Source organism: Bos javanicus, chromosome 7 (assembly GCF_032452875.1).
Source record: "Bos javanicus breed banteng chromosome 7, ARS-OSU_banteng_1.0, whole genome shotgun sequence".
In the NCBI taxonomy this organism is placed as follows: domain Eukaryota; kingdom Metazoa; phylum Chordata; class Mammalia; order Artiodactyla; family Bovidae; genus Bos; species Bos javanicus.
The window spans coordinates 1,407,148-1,425,024 of NC_083874.1; the positions used below are offsets into that span (position 1 = coordinate 1,407,148).

Consider the following 17,877-nt stretch of genomic DNA (forward strand, 5'->3'; position numbering starts at 1 on the left):
GGTGCCTTCAGGGACTGACTTTGTAATCAGAGTGTGATGTATATGCTGTAAAGTACATGGATCCTAAAGGCACAGCTTGGTACACTTTCACAAAGTGGACACAACGTGTGAACACCATCCAGATGAAGAACAGGGAGGGCTGGTAGGGACACCAGCATGATTTCTGTACTGATGGTAATGAATCCAGTGGAGAGGGGGTGTCTTCTACGCATGCCAGAAGAAGCTCTTAGAGGCCAGAGCGGTAGGATCTTGGGCTCAAATGGACGGAAAGTTGGGCCTGGCGTACACAGCCTCAGATGCAGGAGGGCAGGCCAGCAGGAGTGACCACGGATGGCCGTCAAATTGCTCATGCTTCTGCATGCTCAGATAAATAGTTGGCTGTAGAAGTGAGGAAGGCAGGTGGTTTGCGAGGTTGGTGCTGCAAGAATGGATAAGACAGTTACTGAGGGGAAGGAGAGAGAGACTGGATTAGGAGAACACAGGATTCCCAGGCGTAGGCATGGGCTCACCATCACCCCAGGAACCTGTATGTCATGAGGGATGGTTATCGCTGAGGTCACATCCTTGAGTCAGTCTCCTTTCCAGCACTGAGGTTTTTGATTCTCTGCAGTGCTCTATGGCCTGAAAGTCCATCTGTGTCCTTGTCTCTGCTGGGATCCTCGGGCCAGAAGCAGAAATCTCTGCATCAGAATGCTTTCAGTCTAGGGTCTTGCCCCTGGATTCAGACAGTTTGTCTTGAAAATGTGTTTGTAGTTGATCTAAAGTCCATTTTGAAAACACCAGTCATGGGCAGAGGACAGACCATGGATGTGAGAGAAAGAAGAAAGTGAAAGCCGCTCAGTCGTGTCCGACTCCTTGAGACCCCATGGGCACAGTCCATGGGATTCTCTAGACCAGAATACTGGAGTGGGCAGCCTTTCCCTTCCCCGGGGGATCTTCCCATGGATGTGAACCTAGCAGAATTTTTTCTCCTTTTGTCCTTTTTGTTAAAAACGTCTCTACTGAGGTAAGCTTGACGTTCGTATTGAAAGAGTACAGTTTGATGAGTTTAGAATATGTTCCCTGCAAAGCGATCACAGCTCTGGTTCTTGTGTAGGGAGCATCTGTACCCCTGCTGCATACCAGATGGGCCACGGCCGAGGGGGTCAGAGCTGATGAGCTCAAGGGCAGAAACCCAGCTCCGACCAAAGCATGCAGAGCTCCCTGGTCGCACGCTCAGCTGCCTGTCAGCAGAGCTGGGCTCTCTACTAGACGTGCTTTTCAGCCAGGAGGTTGTCATCCCCAGTTGTGTGTGACCCCAGGATGGCGGCACCACCCTCTGCATCCTCCTTGGCCTGTCCTGACATTCCCCGCAAAGTGACCCACATAGTACCCCCAAGCCCCTGAGCCCCGGGGCGGCAAATACTAATTAGTTTGTGGCCACCACCCCAGGCTTCAAGGGATTCCACAAAGTGTGGGGCCAAGAGTAGAGAGAGATGTGCTGTGTCCCCCCAAAAATGGGGAGCCCCTGCGGCAGCACAAGTGGATTTGGGGAGCCAGTGATCAGTGTCCATCCAATAGCCGTGTTCCTGCTGGTGGGTGCCCGGGGAGGGAGCTGAGGGGAGAGCAGAAAGTGCGCTCTGGCTCTGGCCTACCTGACCCTGGGCCCTGGAGCAAGCTCCCTACACAGACCATCGCCTATGACCGAGCGCTCACCTTGAAGTCAGGGACCTACAGGTGGAACCCAGACCACAAGCAGGGGACAGAAGTCTGTTGTCATCTACACTGTACTTGAAGGGGCCTAAAAACTTACTCTCTAGCCCTGCTGGGTGGAGACTGGAGGCCACAATTCCAGAAAGCCAGGGAAGAACCCTGAATATCAGGGCTTCCTTCCAGGACTGTTGTCCCTGGTGCCCCTCTTTTTTTCTCCCAGCCCCAAATGCCCCCCAGGATATTCCCAGAACCCCCCAGGATCCATTTCTCTTGCTGTTTGGCCGGAGTCCCCCTGGGGAAGGGCCTACAGCCCTACCAGGGACCTGTTGACGGTTAGAGACGGCCCACGGGCAGGGACTCCCCACACACACATCTGGTTCTGGGTCTGTCTTGCATCTCCCCTCCCGGAACCCCAGCAGCCTTGTCAGAAGCGTGGCAGACTGCTAAGGAGAGCCCAGTGTCCTGGAGGGGCCCTGGGGCTCTCTCCCGACCCTTCCCCCCAAGCTGGTCACTGTGGTCAGGGGCCTTGTGGGGCTTGGGGCCCGAGGACAGCCGTGTCTCCAGGGGTCAGCAGGGTCTGCACCCCGAGGCTGGAGCAGGAGCAGGTGCTCCCCAGGGAGCATCCGTGAGTGTGGCCTATCAGGCCCTTGTAGGGGACACAGTTCAGAAGAACTCTCCTGGGAGCTGCTCCTCTCCTGGCCCTGAGCTCATGGAGAGAGGGTCTGACGGGACGGGCCCCAGAGCCTGGCCCGGGTGCCGGAGGGCAGTGAGGTGTGTGCTCGGCCAGAGAGGAGGCAGGGCTGGGCCATCTAGTGGCCTCCTGCCCGTCCCAGGGCACTGCCCGCCGGCCGTGGGGCTGCCACCTCGCTCAGGGCCTGCCTCTCTGCTCTGTTTCCCAGCCTTCCCCCGCTCCCCAGGAGCTGTCGGAACAGCCCGCTGGCCTGACCTCGCCCCTCGGTGGCCTCCCAGGGGGCCGTGCACAGGAGGCGCCAACCGCCTCCCAGGGCCTGCTCAGACTCTTCCAGAGAAACACGCCCGTGGAGGACCTGGGCGCCAAGGGGGTAAGCCCAGACAGGGAGCCCCACCGCCGTGCAGGCCTGGCCGGCAGGGGCGGGAGCAGGGGTGGTGTCTGCGACCCGCGGGTGACCCTGCGCAGTGCCAGGGACACCCTGCCTGACCAGTGCCACAGTGCTGACCATGATCTTACAACCGCCCACGGGGCCCCAGGGATGCCGAGGGCGGTGCAGTGCGCAGCACCACCCCAGCCCTCGGAGGAGAGGTGGAGGTGGCATCTGGGTCAGCCCCGCAGACCCCCTGTTTGCGGCTCCCCCAGGCCAAGGAGAAGATGAAAGAGGAGTCGTGGAACATCCACTTCTTCGAGTTCGGACGCGGCATGTGCATGTACCGCACGGCGAGAACGCGGGAGCTGGTGCTGAAGGGCATCCCAGAGAGCCTCCGGGGGGAGCTCTGGCTCCTCTTCTCTGGTGAGCTGCCCTACCTCCCCGCCCCACGGCCCCCATCCACGCAGGAGCTCCACTGACCCCAGCCGGCCTCCTTTGAGTGGGCAGGCAGGGACTGCCACCTTTAGAGGGCAGGAATAGGGCTCTCGGCCGTGATGAGGTGTGTGTGCCAGAAGGGGCACGCCTTCCCACCGGCCATGGGAGGAGATCCGGCCTCCTGACGCCTCCTCTCCACGGGCAGGTTCTGACAACATTCACACCCTTGGCCACCTGAATGCTTTCAGGAGGGCAGGTCAGCCATTTGAAACATGGTTGGGTGACTCTTCTCAGGAGCAGTCATGAGGGAAGCTCTGCCTGGCACCCAAGGGCCCCTGCCCATCTGTAGAGCATTGATGTCTCCACCCTGCCCTGTCCCTGCCCTCAAAGTCCCAGGTGAGGAGGAGGAGGGAGCCAGCTGTCAGCTGTGTCTCCACAGGGGCCTGGAATGAGATGGTGACTCACCCCGGCTACTATGCCGAGCTGGTGGAGAAGTCCATGGGGAAGTACAGCCTGGCCACAGAGGAGATCGAGCGAGACCTCCACCGCTCGATGCCGGAGCACCCTGCCTTCCAGAATGAGCTCGGGATCGCGGCCCTCCGCCGGGTGCTGACCGCCTACGCTTTCCGAAACCCCACCATTGGCTACTGCCAGGTAAGGGGGCTCAGCAGGGGCAGCTGCACGTGGTCCTGACCCTGAGTGACGGCCTCGCACACTTGCTACTGTGCCTCGGCCCCCCAGGAAGATCCTGATCCCAGAAAAAGATGAAATTAGAAACAGTGTTTGTCTCTCCCCTCAGCCTCATGCTGTCTATTAAGCTGTCTTCTGTGTGCTTCTGGTCTGGGTCCTGAAGGCGTTGGATCGTTTCGTGTGTGTGTGTGTGTGTGTGTGTGTGTGTGTTATACACATAACATAAAACTTTCCATCGTAATCATCTGAAGTGTACAGTTTAGTGGCACCAGGTATATCGTTGTACAACTGTCACCTGGTCACATTGATTTCCTGCAAATTGCCTTTTGGCAAATTGCCTAGAGTTGGGTGGGACAGTTTGTCGTTTCCAGGCTTGCTGGTTGGGAAGGGACAGCTCTGTGAGCCCCCCTCACTCTCTCTGTGCCCACAGGCCATGAACATCGTCACCTCGGTGCTCCTGCTCTATGGCAGCGAGGAGGAGGCCTTCTGGCTGCTGGTGGCCCTCTGCGAGCGCATGCTGCCCGACTACTACAACACCAGGGTGGTGGGTGAGTGCCCACGGCTGGCAGCTCCCTGTGGGGGTGGCAGGCCTTCCTCAGCACACAGCCCACAGCTGGGCTCCTGGAGGCCTTCTCGGCGCACAGCCCACAGCTGGGCTGCTGGAGGCCTTCTTGGCGCAGAGCCCACAGCTGGGCTGCTGGAGGCCTTCCTCAGCACACAGCCCACAGCTGGGCTGCTGGAGGCCTTCTCGGCGCACAGCCCACAGCTGGGCTGCTGGAGGCCTTCTCGGCGCACAGCCCACAGCTGGGCTCCTGGAGGCCTTCTCGGCGCACAGCCCACAGCTGGGCTGCTGGAGGCCTCGTAGCCTCACCACTGGTCTCCCGCTCCATAGGTTAGAAAGCTGCAAAATCTTCACACAGCTAGAAGGTGGAAAGCCAAACACAGACCCCAACCGTCCCTCCCAGACTTTATGCGGATTCCCTAGGAGTTGCTGGAAGTGAGAGAAGAAGTTAGCTTGGGGCCTACATTCACATCCAGCTAACTCTCATTAAACATTTTTATTGTAGAAAATTTCCAAAATCATAACTAGAGCATATAGTATATACCCCCATGTTGACTGTTATGAGGGGTAGAATCTGTGACCTTGTAAATAAATTTAGTTACATATATAATTAAGTCTGTTATCTAAAATGTCCTTCCTGTGCTGTTTTGGTGGGTGTCCACTCTTGGGGTCCTTCAGAACTGCCTCTGTTCCCCAGCTTCAGGCCAGGAGACACATAAGCTACTCAGAGCACTGTTTACTTCTGACATCCTAGAGAGAAATTAGTATTTCCCAAAAAGGAAATCCAAGTAAAGTGAAAGAAATCTTTTCTTTTCACAAAATGGTTTGGAAGCAGTAGAAAGGAAACTTACAGGATTTTTTCCTTTATTCCTTTCTCCATCCCACCTGCCCCTTCCAGCCCTCAGTTGTAAGCAGAGCTGGCCAGGGACCAGGGGGGGGCTTCCTGGACCTCAGACCCCAGGGTCCCACCTGAGGGCCTGCCTGAGCCAGGAACGTGAGCTCACTATTCAGACTCCTTTGTCCTCTCCCTAGGGGCCCTGGTGGACCAAGGCATCTTCGAAGAGCTCACAAGAGACTTCCTGCCCCAGCTCTCCAAAAAGATGCAGGACCTGGGGGTGATTTCCAGCATCTCTCTCTCCTGGTTCCTGACCCTCTTCCTCAGTGTCATGCCCTTTGAGAGCGCTGTGGTCATCGTTGACTGCTTCTTCTATGAGGGCATCAAGGTGATCCTGCAGGTGGCCTTGGCCATCCTGGATGCCAACATGGAGCAGCTGCTGGGCTGTGGCGACGAAGGCGAGGCCATGACCGTCCTGGGCAGGTAACCGCGCCAGCCTGCCTCCTCTTGTTGGGGAGCTGGCCAGTGCTCCCCTGGACCACACGACCAGCCCCTCCCCAGTCCTGGGTGCTCCTCAGTCAGCATCCTGGGACTGTACCTACCACATGCTCAACCTGGGGTAGACCTAGGGACACTGCAGAGGCAGGAGAGGGGCTCCTTTCTGGGAGAAGACAGAACAGCATTGGAGCAGTCGTTGCTTGGGAGAAGCAGTGGTTAGAGGGTGAGACAGTGGCGGACCAGAGCACACTGCACTGGGGGGCTTGCTGCACGGGAGGCAGGTGGAACTAGGCCGAGCCTCCCATCTCCTGCAAAGGCTGGCTGGCTGTTACTCCCGCAGAGCAGTCCTGGTGTGCCGTCCCTGGCTCAGGAGCATCAGTTTCTCCAGGGCAGCTGGACAGGGAGCCCGTGCTGGGCCTGCTGTAGCTGCACAGGCTGATCTCCAGCTAGGCACACCTGCGGCCCAGGTCATCCTGGCCGCCGCCGCCTCCCTCGGTGCTCACGCCCCATCCTCACAGACTCTGAGATCCAGCCCCTTCCCTCAGTCCCCATACCCTCAGGGCCGGCCCCCGACAGCCCTTCCCAGGGCCCTGTGCCCACATCGTAACAGTTGGCTCTGCACCGGTTTCACTCACCAGCATCCCACAGGGCTCTTCCTGATCAGAATCTGACTCTGTTCCTCCCCGGGGACGTGGGGATCCCCTGTGGCCCTGGTGGTTTTTTGGACAAAGGAGCTAAGTCCCCAGCCTGACCTTCAAGCCCTTCATATGCAGGTGCTCTTCTGGGGCCTCCCTCTGGCCCAGGCCCTGAGCTCTGTACAGTCCTGCCAGCCCATAAGCATGTATCTGCTCAGCCTGGAGCACCCCCAGCCCCCCAGGACTGCCAGGGACACCGTCACCTGCGTGCTGAGCTGGCCCAGGTGCTGACTGGGAGCCTGCAAGGGTCCCAGGCTGGCAGAGCTGTGGCTGCTCTGCTATGGGCCATGCCGGCTCTCTGTCCTTACAGGCAGCCTGTGGGCAGAGTGGGCAAGTGGTTTCCATGCCTGTCTCCCACACCAGACAGAGACGGGACCCTTCCCACAGAGCAGAGCCTGAGCAGGATCAGGGCTGGGGCCAGTGGGTGTGGAGGACCCACCACTTTCTCCCTCCTGAGTGTCAGGCCCAGCCAGAGTGTCTGGAAGGGTGTGAGGTCCTGGCTGGGCTGGTCCCACTGGAGTCAGGCCCGGTCCTGAGACTGTGCTCCTCGGCAGGGCTCCTCCTCCTGGAGCACTCCTTTGGTCTCTGATTCTTCCTGGCCAGAGCATGGAGTCCTCACATCCCCAGGGACCCACCAGACAGAGGGAGTGTGTCATCACTCCAACTGGGACACAATTTTCTCCTGGTGTAGTAAGGTCTGGAGTCATAAAGGGTCCCCACTCGTGGGACCCTGGTGGCCAGCCTAGCTTTCTCAGAATTAAGTGCTCAAGCCTTCAAGGGGGGAGGCCTTCTCCCATTGCCTCCAGGGGGCACCTCTGATTTGCCAGGGCACCCGCCAGGGCATGCCTCTCTCTGCAGTGACCCATCTTTCACCCTCCTGGAGGATGCCCGGCCCTCAGCATGCTCGCTTGAGAGTCTAGGTAGATTAAGTCTCCACATCATTCAGCTGCGGGTGAGACATCCTGTCACCTGTGGGGGATCTAGACTCCTGTCCTTCAATCCTTACAGATACCTGGATAATGTGGTCAATAAGCAGAGTGTCTCTCCTCCTATCCCACACCTCCATGCCCTGCTGACCAGTGGAGATGACCCTCCTGAAGAGGTGGACATCTTTGACCTCCTGAAGGTGTCATATGAGGTCAGCACTCACCAGGGCTATTTGGCCAGACCGCTCCATTGGACTATGTGGGTGCAGTTGGCCGTGGTGGGTGGCTGGCCTCTGCTCTGTGGTTCCACCTGATCTCACTGAATCACTTCTGACTGGTAGAAATTCAGCAGCCTGAGGGCGGAGGACATTGAGCAGATGCGGTTTAAACAGAGGCTTAAAGTGATCCAGTCCTTGGAGGATACGGCCAAGAGGAGTGTGGTACGGATGGGCCTGGGCTCTCGTGGCCCCAGGGTGCGAGCTGGAGCTGGGGTTGGGATGGGGACTAAGTGGACTGTGTCAGCCGAGCCACCCCAGACTGCCCTGAGAAGCGGGGTGCAGGGCCCCCCAGCACTGTCCTATGTGGGACTAGGATGCAGAAGTGGAGGTACAGATTTGGGGATGTGGAGAGAGGGCTGGTCACTGTCTTCTGTTGCAGATTGGTCACAGGGAAGCTTCTCTTTTGCCTTGATGCCTGAAGGCCAAGCACGAGCCCACTCTGGACTGAGCCCGCCAGCCTGGCTTTAACCCACCCCCTGGGTAGTGACAGCCCCTCAGCCCCTGCCCACTCAGTCCACTGACCTTGCTGTCAGATTTTGTCCTCTTGTCTCTATAGGAAGAAATCACTAGGAAGTTCTAAGTTATGTTCCAAATAGCTTTCCCAGGGCCTTTCTAGGAATCCAGATGGCAGTTTCTAGATCACCACCCCTCACCCCGTGTCCCAGACTCGGTGTTCAGAACAAAAAGGCCTCCCAGCTGGCAACACCAGAAGGGTAGTTGGTGCCACATGGGGATTCCCTCAAAGAACAAGACCTTGAGAATTCATTAATACATCTTGCATCTCTTTCCTTCTAGGTCCGAGCTATACCTGGGGACATTGGTTTCTCAATTGAAGAACTGGAGGATCTTTACATGGTTTTTAAGGTGATAGCCAAGAGCAAGGGAGGACCAGCATCCCATCCTAGTTCCCTAAATTCATCCTCTGTGCAGCAGCCTCCTGCCAGGAGGGATGTAAAACATTTAAAAACATCCTCAGATGCAGTTATTACAAAGTTCACATGGTAGAATTTAATCCTTTCCAGAGTTTAGGCAAGATACTCTTTTAAGTGGCTGAAAATTTGCTGAAGTCAGCTTACACAAGACAGAATGCATTGGCTCATGAAACTGAAAAGTCTAGAAACTGAAAAGTCAGACAGGGCCGGATCTAGGTGTTCTGACGTCCTGTCAAGCTCCACTATCAGATATCACGTGGACTGCTCTTCCTGCAGAGCGGCAGGACTGTTGTCCGCAGCCTCCAGGGTCATCCTTGCCGTAACCCCATGAAAAGAGAATTTTCTCTCCCAGGTGGTTTTAACAAAAAGCCCAGGGTTGATTGCTAGAGTGACTCAAGTTAGGTGCTGTGGCTACAGGACGCTGTTTGCTGCTGACCCCAGGCTGGGCCGCATGCACACGCCATGGCCTGGGTTGGGGACAACAGGGGCTCTCCAGGAAAAGCTCAGGTGCTGGTAACAGAGGAACGGGAAAGGGCATGAAGAACAAGCAGAAACAGCCATGTCTGCGCTGCCTGTCTGCTCTCCCTGTCATGTCCCATCTGCCCTTCCCGCTGCCCGGGGTTCAGCCCCCTAGGGAACCGCCCTGGGATGGCCTTCGGGTCAGAGTGGTCCAGCCAGTGGTCCGCTGTGCCTGGTGGTCCTCAGGCCCTGTCTCGACTCCCACGGCTCTAAACAAGGGGGTGACGGTGCCAGCGCCTGAGGTTCTGTGAGATGCTGTGTCTAGCCCAGCGCTCACTGCTCAGGAGGCTGTGGACCTGGATAGAGGAGGCGGGTGAACACACCAGTCAGCCTGGTGACCCTGAGCACCCAGGGCCCAGGAGGCCAGGCTGTCTCACCAGGCTGTGCCCCCTGCAGGCCAAGCACCTAGCAAGTCAGTACTGGGGGAGCAGCCGCCCTGCAGCTGTGCGTCGGGACCCCAGCCTGCCCTACCTGGAGCAGTACCGCATCGACGCCCACCAGTTCCGGGAGCTCTTTGCCAGCCTGACGCCCTGGGCCTGTGGCGCCCACACGCCTGTGCTGGCAGGGCGGATGTTTCGGCTCCTGGATGAAAATAAGGACTCGCTGATCAACTTCAAGGAGTTTGTGACGGGGATGAGTGAGTGGCTCTAGGGCCTGCAGGGACTCGTCCCTACCCTGCCCTTTCTGAGGAAACTTCCAGGTACCAGTCCCAGCCAGCCTGCCCACCATAGCGAGCCTAGGGCAGCCTAGAGCCCTTAACCCTTGATAAAGGAGGGCAGTTTTCCCACAGAGATACATGATGGGAGCCTTCTCCACCCACCCCTCCCCTCCCTCAGTTTGCTGCTGGAGGCTGGGTCTGCAGGCCCCGAGAAGGAGCAGGCCTGAGGCCTGGTGCTCACCCTCGGGGCCTCTCCAGGGAGAGAGTCAGGCGGTGAGGAGCATCCCGCTGGAGCCCCCTGGAGGAGGAGGACTCAAATGTGGCCTGGCCACGGGGCTCTCGTGCCCTCCTGCCAGCCTGCCTTCCTGCTGGCCTTTCCCCACAGGTGGGATGTACCATGGGGACCTGACGGAGAAGCTCAAGGTTCTCTACAAGCTGCACTTGCCTCCAGGTGAGCGCCACCTCTCCCACTCCCCAGCAAGGGCTCTCCAGAGTGCAGAGCCAGAGCTGCGGCCTTCCGAGGCACAGGCCTCTGTGCGTGGCTGGGCCTCGTGGCAGCTGGGCTCCCAGCACAGTGGAGGCTCCCTCATCCTGACAGAGTGCAGAGCAGCCAGCGGATGGGGCTGAGGCCGGGTCAGTCTCTGTCTGAGAGCAGGGCCGGGCCCTGCATGGCCTGGGGGGACGTGTGGGTGTCTCAGGGCTCCACGCATGGGCAGAGGCCCAGACGCAGCACCAGGCCCCTCCATGTACCCCCTGAGAGGGGTTGGCCGCAGGACTGGAGACTCAGGTTTGAGTCTTCTTAGTTCATTGGCTTGTCCTTAAATCTGTCAAGGACTCCTGTCTGTCACCAGAGGAGCAGCCTGGGGGCACCGCTGAGGCCCAGGGGAGGCTGAGGAGCCTGTGTGGCTCTCTCCCTTGCCTTCTCTCGCAGTGCGGGGCCCGCTGGGACACAGACAGTGGGTAGCCTGTGTCAGCCTAGCTTACCCGGCCCAGCAGACATAGCCACTCAGAATTCTCCAAGGGCCGGGGATGGGCTTCCCTATTTTCACAGAGGGTGCTGAGACTGGGGCAGGCGAAAGTTCTAGCCCCAGGGGTTCTGCTCTGGGGTAGAGCTGTCCTGGGTTCCTGCTGTTGTCCATGACCCTGCCCCCACCAGGGACTCAGGAGCTGCCTCAGAGTTGGCCAGAGTAATTTTTCATCCCAGAGACCTGACTGACTGAGGGCAGGGCCCAGACTGTGGTTCTGAAGCTCCCTACAGGGCTCTGCATCCAGAGTTGGAGAGCCCTGCTCCTGACACACGCAGCGCAGGGATTCTTACCTGTGGCTAGTCTTGCCCTGTTGCAACAGGCAACACTGGTCTTGGGTACACCTCCTTGGGAAGATTGGCACAGGCACTTCTCATTCTGCTGAGTGAGGCTTGAGCTGGGCAGACCCCACTGGGCCAGGAGCCTACGGATGAGGGCACGTGAGGCCGGCCCTGCCACTCCCAAGCCACCTCTGTCCACCTTGCTCCACCTGGGGCCTAGTGACGACCCATACCTGCCGCCTCCCCACAGGCCAGGCACCGTTAAACCTTCCTCACTCCCTCCCCCTCCACACGGCGGGGGGAAGGAACCAGGAACAGAGACTGTCGCAGAGTGAGACAAGCCAGTACGTACTGGTGTGGCACAGTGCCCAAGGGTATGATGTGAGAACACGTTGTCTGTGCCTGCCTGGCCCCTGCGCACGTGCCTGCAGGAGCTGGGAACATCCCGAAAGGATCCTCTGGGCCACAGCATCACGGAGTGGGGCAAAGGATGGCCATTCAGCCGACTCCTCTGACTGGATGTATATTGCAGTTTCAAACACAGTGTCCAAGTTAACCGGAAGCAGTCACCAGCTGTTAACCACTGTAACTACACACCGCGTTGGTGGGCACACTCAGTAGGGGAGGGGGGGTTTCCTCTGGTGAGAGTCACGTTGTTCCCTCCTGCCCTCACTCTCCTCTCTCTCCGAACACAGCCCTGAGCCCCGAGGAGGCTGAGTCAGCCCTGGAAGCAGCCCATTATTTCACCGAGGACAGCTCCTCAGAAGGTGAGTGCTCTCTACCACTGGCCTCAGGCCCTGTGCCAAGCAGAGTTGCTAAGGGCCATGCGGGTGGCCTGCAGCCCTCCCCGGGTGTGGGGGTGTGCTGCACGGGGGAGCTGCAGAACAAGGGCCAGGGCCCCAGGAGTATTCTCACTCCTGTTTCTCTTGTCTCTGCCTTCCTGGACCCTGGCTCCTCCTTCCCTCTGCCTCTGCTCCTCCTCGCTGTCCCTTCCAGCGTCTCCTCTGGCCTCCGATCTGGATCTTTTCCTGCCCTGGAAGGTTCAAGGTCAGTGCCTGGGGGGCAAGGGTGCCCCCTTTGCACTTGGCTTCCCCAGGGCCTTGGGATTCGTCTTCTGAACACTCCCCTGCATGGTCAAGAGGCCTGGAAGCTCTTGGGCCCCAAGATGCTCCTGTGTGGCTAAGTTCTGAATAGCCAGCTGCAGACCTGGGTAGAGAGCGGCAGCTGCCATCCTTGTCGTAGGGGCAGAAAGTGGTGACACACGGCATCGTGGTGTTGCACAGGTATCAGGGTATCACCTCCAGGCCACATGGAAAAACGATTCTGTCATTGTGGTCATAGGAAAAACACAAAATACTATTGTTGCAAAACTGTCATTGTGATGACACAGATGAGTGGAAGTAGAAAAGAGTGGTGGAGGCTTTCTTTGGAAACAGTTTTGTGTTCCATACAACTTTTTAGTTGAGGAAAAATGTGTATGTTGAGTGCCTGTTGGAAGTCAGCCCTGTGCTTCATTTAAAGCCCGCAGGGAGCACTGGGCCCAGGGCGGTGGGGTATTCTGGGCTGGGATTTGGCAGTCAAGCTGGCAGTGTGTAATGCACCCAGAAAACCGACCAAAACACCACCCTATCATTGCTCACGGGGGATAGGTAATAACACATCAAGGATAATACACACTCAAAAGGGAAACTAAAAGATACTATCAAGATACCCAAAGCAATCCTACTGACAATGTCAAAGGCTTACTTGACTGTGAAGCTTGAGGACTTTGATTTCAATTATACAAACTAAAAAAACAGATGTATCTTCTGTCATACTTGGAACCTAAGCAAATAGGCCTGTCCCAGGCACCTGAGGAGAGGCCACGGACTTGGGGTACAGAGCCCTGTCCTTGGAGCTCACGTAACCCCCGGGCAGCGGTCCATTCCCTGATGAAAACCCTGAGCCCAGAGGGCTGCACCCTTCCCTGCCACTGCAGAGTTGCCGAGGGTCGTTTGGAGCTGGCACCTGCCTCCCCGCCTGACGTTCCCCCAGCCACACCCCCTCAGGGGGCAGGTCTGGGGGAGCTGGCACCTGCCTCCCCACCTGATGTTCCCCCAGCCACACCCCCTCAGGGGGCAGGTCTGGGGGAGCTGGGCAGCCTGCTCTCCCCAGGTCCACGGTGCACACATATGTATCACTTTAAGAGATACAGTGCTGATCACAGGACTCAGGGATGTAAAATTCTCCATCAGCTGGCGTGGCAGTTACAGGTTGAATTGGTAACCCAGACTCCCCTGAGTTTGACATTTATTGGCAGAAAGTATAGAAATTGTTGGTCTCAGAATTTTTGCCTGTAACATGCATCACCGTTGATTTAAGAACTGTGTGGTATGACTCGTATTCTTTGGAAAGAGAAGATGTGAGAGTTCAGTGGCTCTCTGGTTTGATGTAACCAGGTGGAGGGAGCCGGCCCTGTGTGGGGCAGAGAAGCAGCAGCCTGCAGGACCTGCTGGGCCAGGGCCCAGGACCAGGTCCACTTCCACAGGAAAGCACAGGCCAGACCTTAGTGGTCTGGAGTCATAACAGAAGAATGTTCTTGTTCTTTTTTGTTGTCCAGAAGTATTACAGCAGGAGGAGCGAGAGGAAGCTGGAAATGACATCCAAGATAAAAGAAGAGGTATGTGTGTGTGTGTCTGCGGTGCTGGTAGAGGTCCTAGGGTGTCTGGGATCTGGTCGCCCTGTCACTGTGGAATAGCCCCCGTACCTTATGGCAGACACATGCCTGATAGCAGAGCTCTCCCTGAGGTAAAGGCCCAACCATCAGCCACCCAGCTCGCACTCATCAGTCCCAGGCCTGAATTTCCTGTGGCCACGAGCACCCCCAGCCATCACTGCCTCCCTCTGGGGGTGCCCTGGCTCTCTGTGCCACCCTCTCTCCAGCCCCGACATGGTCCCATCACCATCTTGGGGAGGACATAGTGGGGCCATCATCATCAGCTTAGCTCAAACCTACTTCAGCATAGCCCAGGGGGGACCCTTGAGTGGTCCTTCAGGGGTCCCCAGCCTCCAGGATCCAATGCCTGATGATCTGAGCTGCAGCTGATGTAATAATAATAGAAATAAAGTGCAGTGAATGCAATGCACTTGAGTCATCCTGAAACCATCCCACCCCCATACCCCCAGTCTCCAGAAAACCTGTTTTCCACGAACCTGGGCCCTGGTGCCAAAAAGGCTGCGGGCTGCTGTGTGCTTTTTCCCATCACTACCTCCCCAAACACCAGGGTGCTTTGTAATAGGGCCCAGGTAACTTCATGCCAGATAATCCTTAAACCCCCTTATCCCCTGCTACCAGCCCCCAGCCCTCTTTCTCTCATTTGACAGACAGAGATTAATCTTTTTCTTCCAACTCACAGAGGAGAAGGGAACTAGCCCTCCTGACTATCGGCATTACCTTCGAATGTGGGCCAAGGAGAAAGAGGTTCAAAAGGAGACGATTAAGGATCTTCCCAAGATGAACCAGGTAGGCCAAATCAGAACACCCAAGAGATGTTTCTGGAAAATTCCGACCAAGTCTGGACCCTCCCACCCTCCCCGCACCCCTGGAATGGAGGGATTCTCCTGCCTACCTTTAGACCCACCAGTCAGCGGCAGTCAGGGACTGCCTAGGAGGACAGGGGCTGGTTTTTCCAGGGCCTTGTTCAGAACACTCCCTTGGTGCTGACTTGCTTTGATCGGCATCCGTGAACCAGAGAAGTGCTGCGGAAGGTCAGCCTCAATAGGCAGAAACTCACTGCCGTTCATGAGCCAGTGTCACGGCACTTGTCCTTCCAGCCTGGCTCCGAGCCACGCACACAGGCTCACTTGCCCCCCCTGCCGATAGTCACATGCGGGTCTCCAGGTCAGGACTGCAGCCTCCAGAGTCTTAACAGCCAGGACCACAGACATCTAACCAAAGGCCGCTGCTGAGCTGCAGCCTGATCATGGCCTGCTCTGCCCAGAGGGGTCCCTTGGCATCTGGGTGCTCTTTCATCCACAGGCCTGAAGAATGGGATGCCCTGTGGGGGGAGGTTTCATCCCATTCTCAGGCCAAGAGGCCTAAATGTGGTTTCAGGATCTGAACTTGACCTCTTCATCCCTCTCAACTAACCCAGGCTGCCTTACCTTGTCATCACTCTCTAAAGAGCTTTGTTAAGGAGAGTTGAAGTGGCTTCTAATTAAAGATCTAAAACACTCAAACTGATTCTAAAACACAGTGAAGTCCTTGTAGTCACTGGGTTTGAAAAGTTATAATAGACATAGGTCTGTCTCTGCTAACAGAACAGGCATAGAGAGACTCCAGATGTCTCTATATGCGCTGAAAGAAAGACAGCTGGAAAAGAAAGCCTTTCCCTCTGCACCTCAGTGTCCTAATCTGTGAAATGGATATGTCAAAGCACAGGTATATGAAGATAACTAACAAGACGACACCCTCACACCAGTCAGAATGGCCAGCATTGTGAGACTGACTGATCGGAGGTAGCCTGGCCCATCTTTTATCATCTCCCTGTCCTTTTTCTGTTTTCCCCCTCAAAAGGAGCAATTCATTGAGCTGTGCAAGACACTTTACAACATGTTCAGTGAAGACCCCATGGAGCAGGACTTGTACCACGCTATTGCCACGGTGGCCAGCCTGTTACTCCGCATCGGGGAGGTGGGGAAGAGGTTTTCTGCATGGCCAGGCAGAAAGTCCAGGGACAGTGCCCCCGATGAGGATGAGTCACCAGCCCCAGACCCCCCTCAAGACCCTGCCTGGGAACTTCAGCCACCAGCTGCAGGGGACCCCCAAGCCAAAGCAGGTGGAGACACCCACCTTGGGAAAACACCACAGGAGAGCCAGGTGGTGGGTGAAGGGGGCGGCGGTGAGGGCCGGGGCTCTCCCTCCCAGCCTCTGTCTGATGACGAAACCAAAGACGACATGTCCATATCCTCCTACTCCGTGGTCAGCGCTGGCTCCCTGCAGTGTGAAGACCTGGCTGATGACACAGTGCTGGTGGGCGGGGACGCTCGCAGCCCTGTGGCCACCACCCACGGTGGGGGTACCGTTGACACAGACTGGTGCATCTCATTCGAGCAGATCCTGGCCTCCATCCTGACAGAGTCTGTGCTGGTGAACTTCTTTGAGAAGAGGGTAGACATTGGACTCAAGATCAAGGACCACAGGAAGGTAGAGAGACAGTTTAGCACCTCCAGTGACCATGAGCAGTCTGTGGTTTTGGGCTGAGGGCTCCAAGGCCTGCGGACTGGCCTCTCTTCCCTCCTTCCCTTTGTTTTCTCCTTAAGGACACATCCCTCCAGTTCTCCCCAGAATTGAGTTGTAAATAGAAAGAAGGCTGAACAGTCACAGTTGGGGCCAAGGCAGGGGGTGCCCAGCCCCTCATCCTGCCTTGGGCCTCCTGGCCCCTGCAGTGTCAGGGGCTCTATGATCTGCCCTTGCTTGCCCTGCACTGTGGCCAGGCCACACCCTGTCCTCCTCCTCCTCCCCTACAGCTGCGTGCTCTTGGGGCTTTCCTGCCACTGGGCACCAGGTAGGGAGGTGGTGTGCCTGTTGGGCACCAACGTGGTGAGAGCTTTGAGATGCCTTCCAGGAGCCCCGAGCCTGCTTCTGGTTGAGGACACGGGCAGAAAGCATCCACTGCATCAGGGTGGGTTACCTCCAGCACAGGTGTTCCTCTCAATTCTCTTTCAGCTCGTCATCCTCACCATTAACCTTAAAAACATATCCCTCGGGTCCTGATATGTTTCCTTGTATTCATTTCAGTTGGCTAAAAAGAATCACACTATGCTCAATGCCTTAATAAATCCCTGAAAGAATGAAAAACCACACTGTGTATAGAGAATTAATGTGACCCTCAACCACTGCTTCAGCCTCCTGGCTTCTCCCCAGGCAGGTATGGGGCTGAAGCCGTACTCCAGAAGTTCCCAACACTTAAGTCTCTCACAGGAAGTGAGGTTTCAAGACCCCAGGCAGGACGGGGACACGGAAGCTGCTGATGCAGACTGGGCAGGGTGTGCGCAGAGCTGCACCCACAGAGAAAACCTGCTCTGCGGGGGTCAACAGCCAGGGTCTAGAGGTAGGAGCCATGTGCTCAGGCCTGGCTGCAGTAAGCCTTTGGGTTCAGGAAGCAGAATGTAGGGACATGCGCAACAGGCTGAGCCATGAAGACCCCCTAGCTTTGCAGCAGGAGCTGATTATCATGTCCAGTATTTGCCCCCGACACAGTCACCCCTCATTTTTACTAAAAGATAACATCTCTGTGGCTCGTTTGGTTTTTTAATTGAATAACCTTATTGAGGCAAAACTTACATACCATAAAATTCAGTTGTTTGAAGCTACAATTCAGTGATTGCTAGTAAACTGAGAGCTGTGCAGCCATCGCCACAATTCAACTTTAGAATATTTCCATCACCCCAGAAAGACCCCTCCTGCCCATGTGCTGCCAACGCCTGTATCCCCCCTCCCTCCGCAGCTCCAGGTACTAATCTATTTTATAGCTCTTTAGATTTTATCGATGTTTTTGAAAATAAAAGCCTCCATGATTTTACCTTGTGCACAACTGCTGAGTCACTTTTCAATAAATACAGCAAAACAACATCAAGGAAACGTAACAACTTTTCTTTCTTAACAAGTCGGTAATGTAAATTCCTTTCTAGTGGTTACACAAGCTGACTACATGCTTTGTCATAAATTAATTTCAAAGGATTTACTGCCAGAAAGACTGTAATGAAACTATAGTTCTTGGCCATAATGAAACTAAGGATATACATAAGA

At 56.5% G+C, this 17,877-nt stretch overlaps 1 protein-coding gene across 5 annotated transcripts in view; it reads left to right on the forward strand.

The window, feature by feature from the left end:
- TBC1D9B (TBC1 domain family member 9B) overlaps positions 1–17,650 on the forward strand; it is a 40,723-nt gene extending 23,073 nt beyond the window's left edge. For 2 of the 5 annotated variants that reach the window (XM_061421275.1, XM_061421274.1), the window contains exons 8-22: positions 2,592–2,753; positions 3,026–3,176; positions 3,628–3,842; positions 4,309–4,426; positions 5,473–5,758; positions 7,477–7,606; positions 7,736–7,834; positions 8,468–8,536; positions 9,520–9,760; positions 10,167–10,232; positions 11,783–11,854; positions 12,084–12,134; positions 13,687–13,746; positions 14,483–14,589; positions 15,643–17,650. In XM_061421275.1, coding sequence (XP_061277259.1) covers positions 2,592–2,753; positions 3,026–3,176; positions 3,628–3,842; positions 4,309–4,426; positions 5,473–5,758; positions 7,477–7,606; positions 7,736–7,834; positions 8,468–8,536; positions 9,520–9,760; positions 10,167–10,232; positions 11,783–11,854; positions 12,084–12,134; positions 13,687–13,746; positions 14,483–14,589; positions 15,643–16,329 — 2,514 coding nt within the window. In that variant the 3' untranslated portion in view covers positions 16,330–17,650. Of the gene's footprint in view, positions 1–2,591; positions 2,754–3,025; positions 3,177–3,627; positions 3,843–4,308; positions 4,427–5,472; positions 5,759–7,476; positions 7,607–7,735; positions 7,835–8,467; positions 8,537–9,519; positions 9,761–10,166; positions 10,233–11,782; positions 11,855–12,083; positions 12,135–13,686; positions 13,747–14,482; positions 14,590–15,180; positions 15,306–15,642 lie in introns of those variants that run through there. The other 3 variants (XM_061421277.1, XM_061421276.1, XM_061421279.1) reach the window with 2 other exon arrangements.
- The last annotated feature ends 227 nt before the right edge of the window (positions 17,651–17,877 follow it).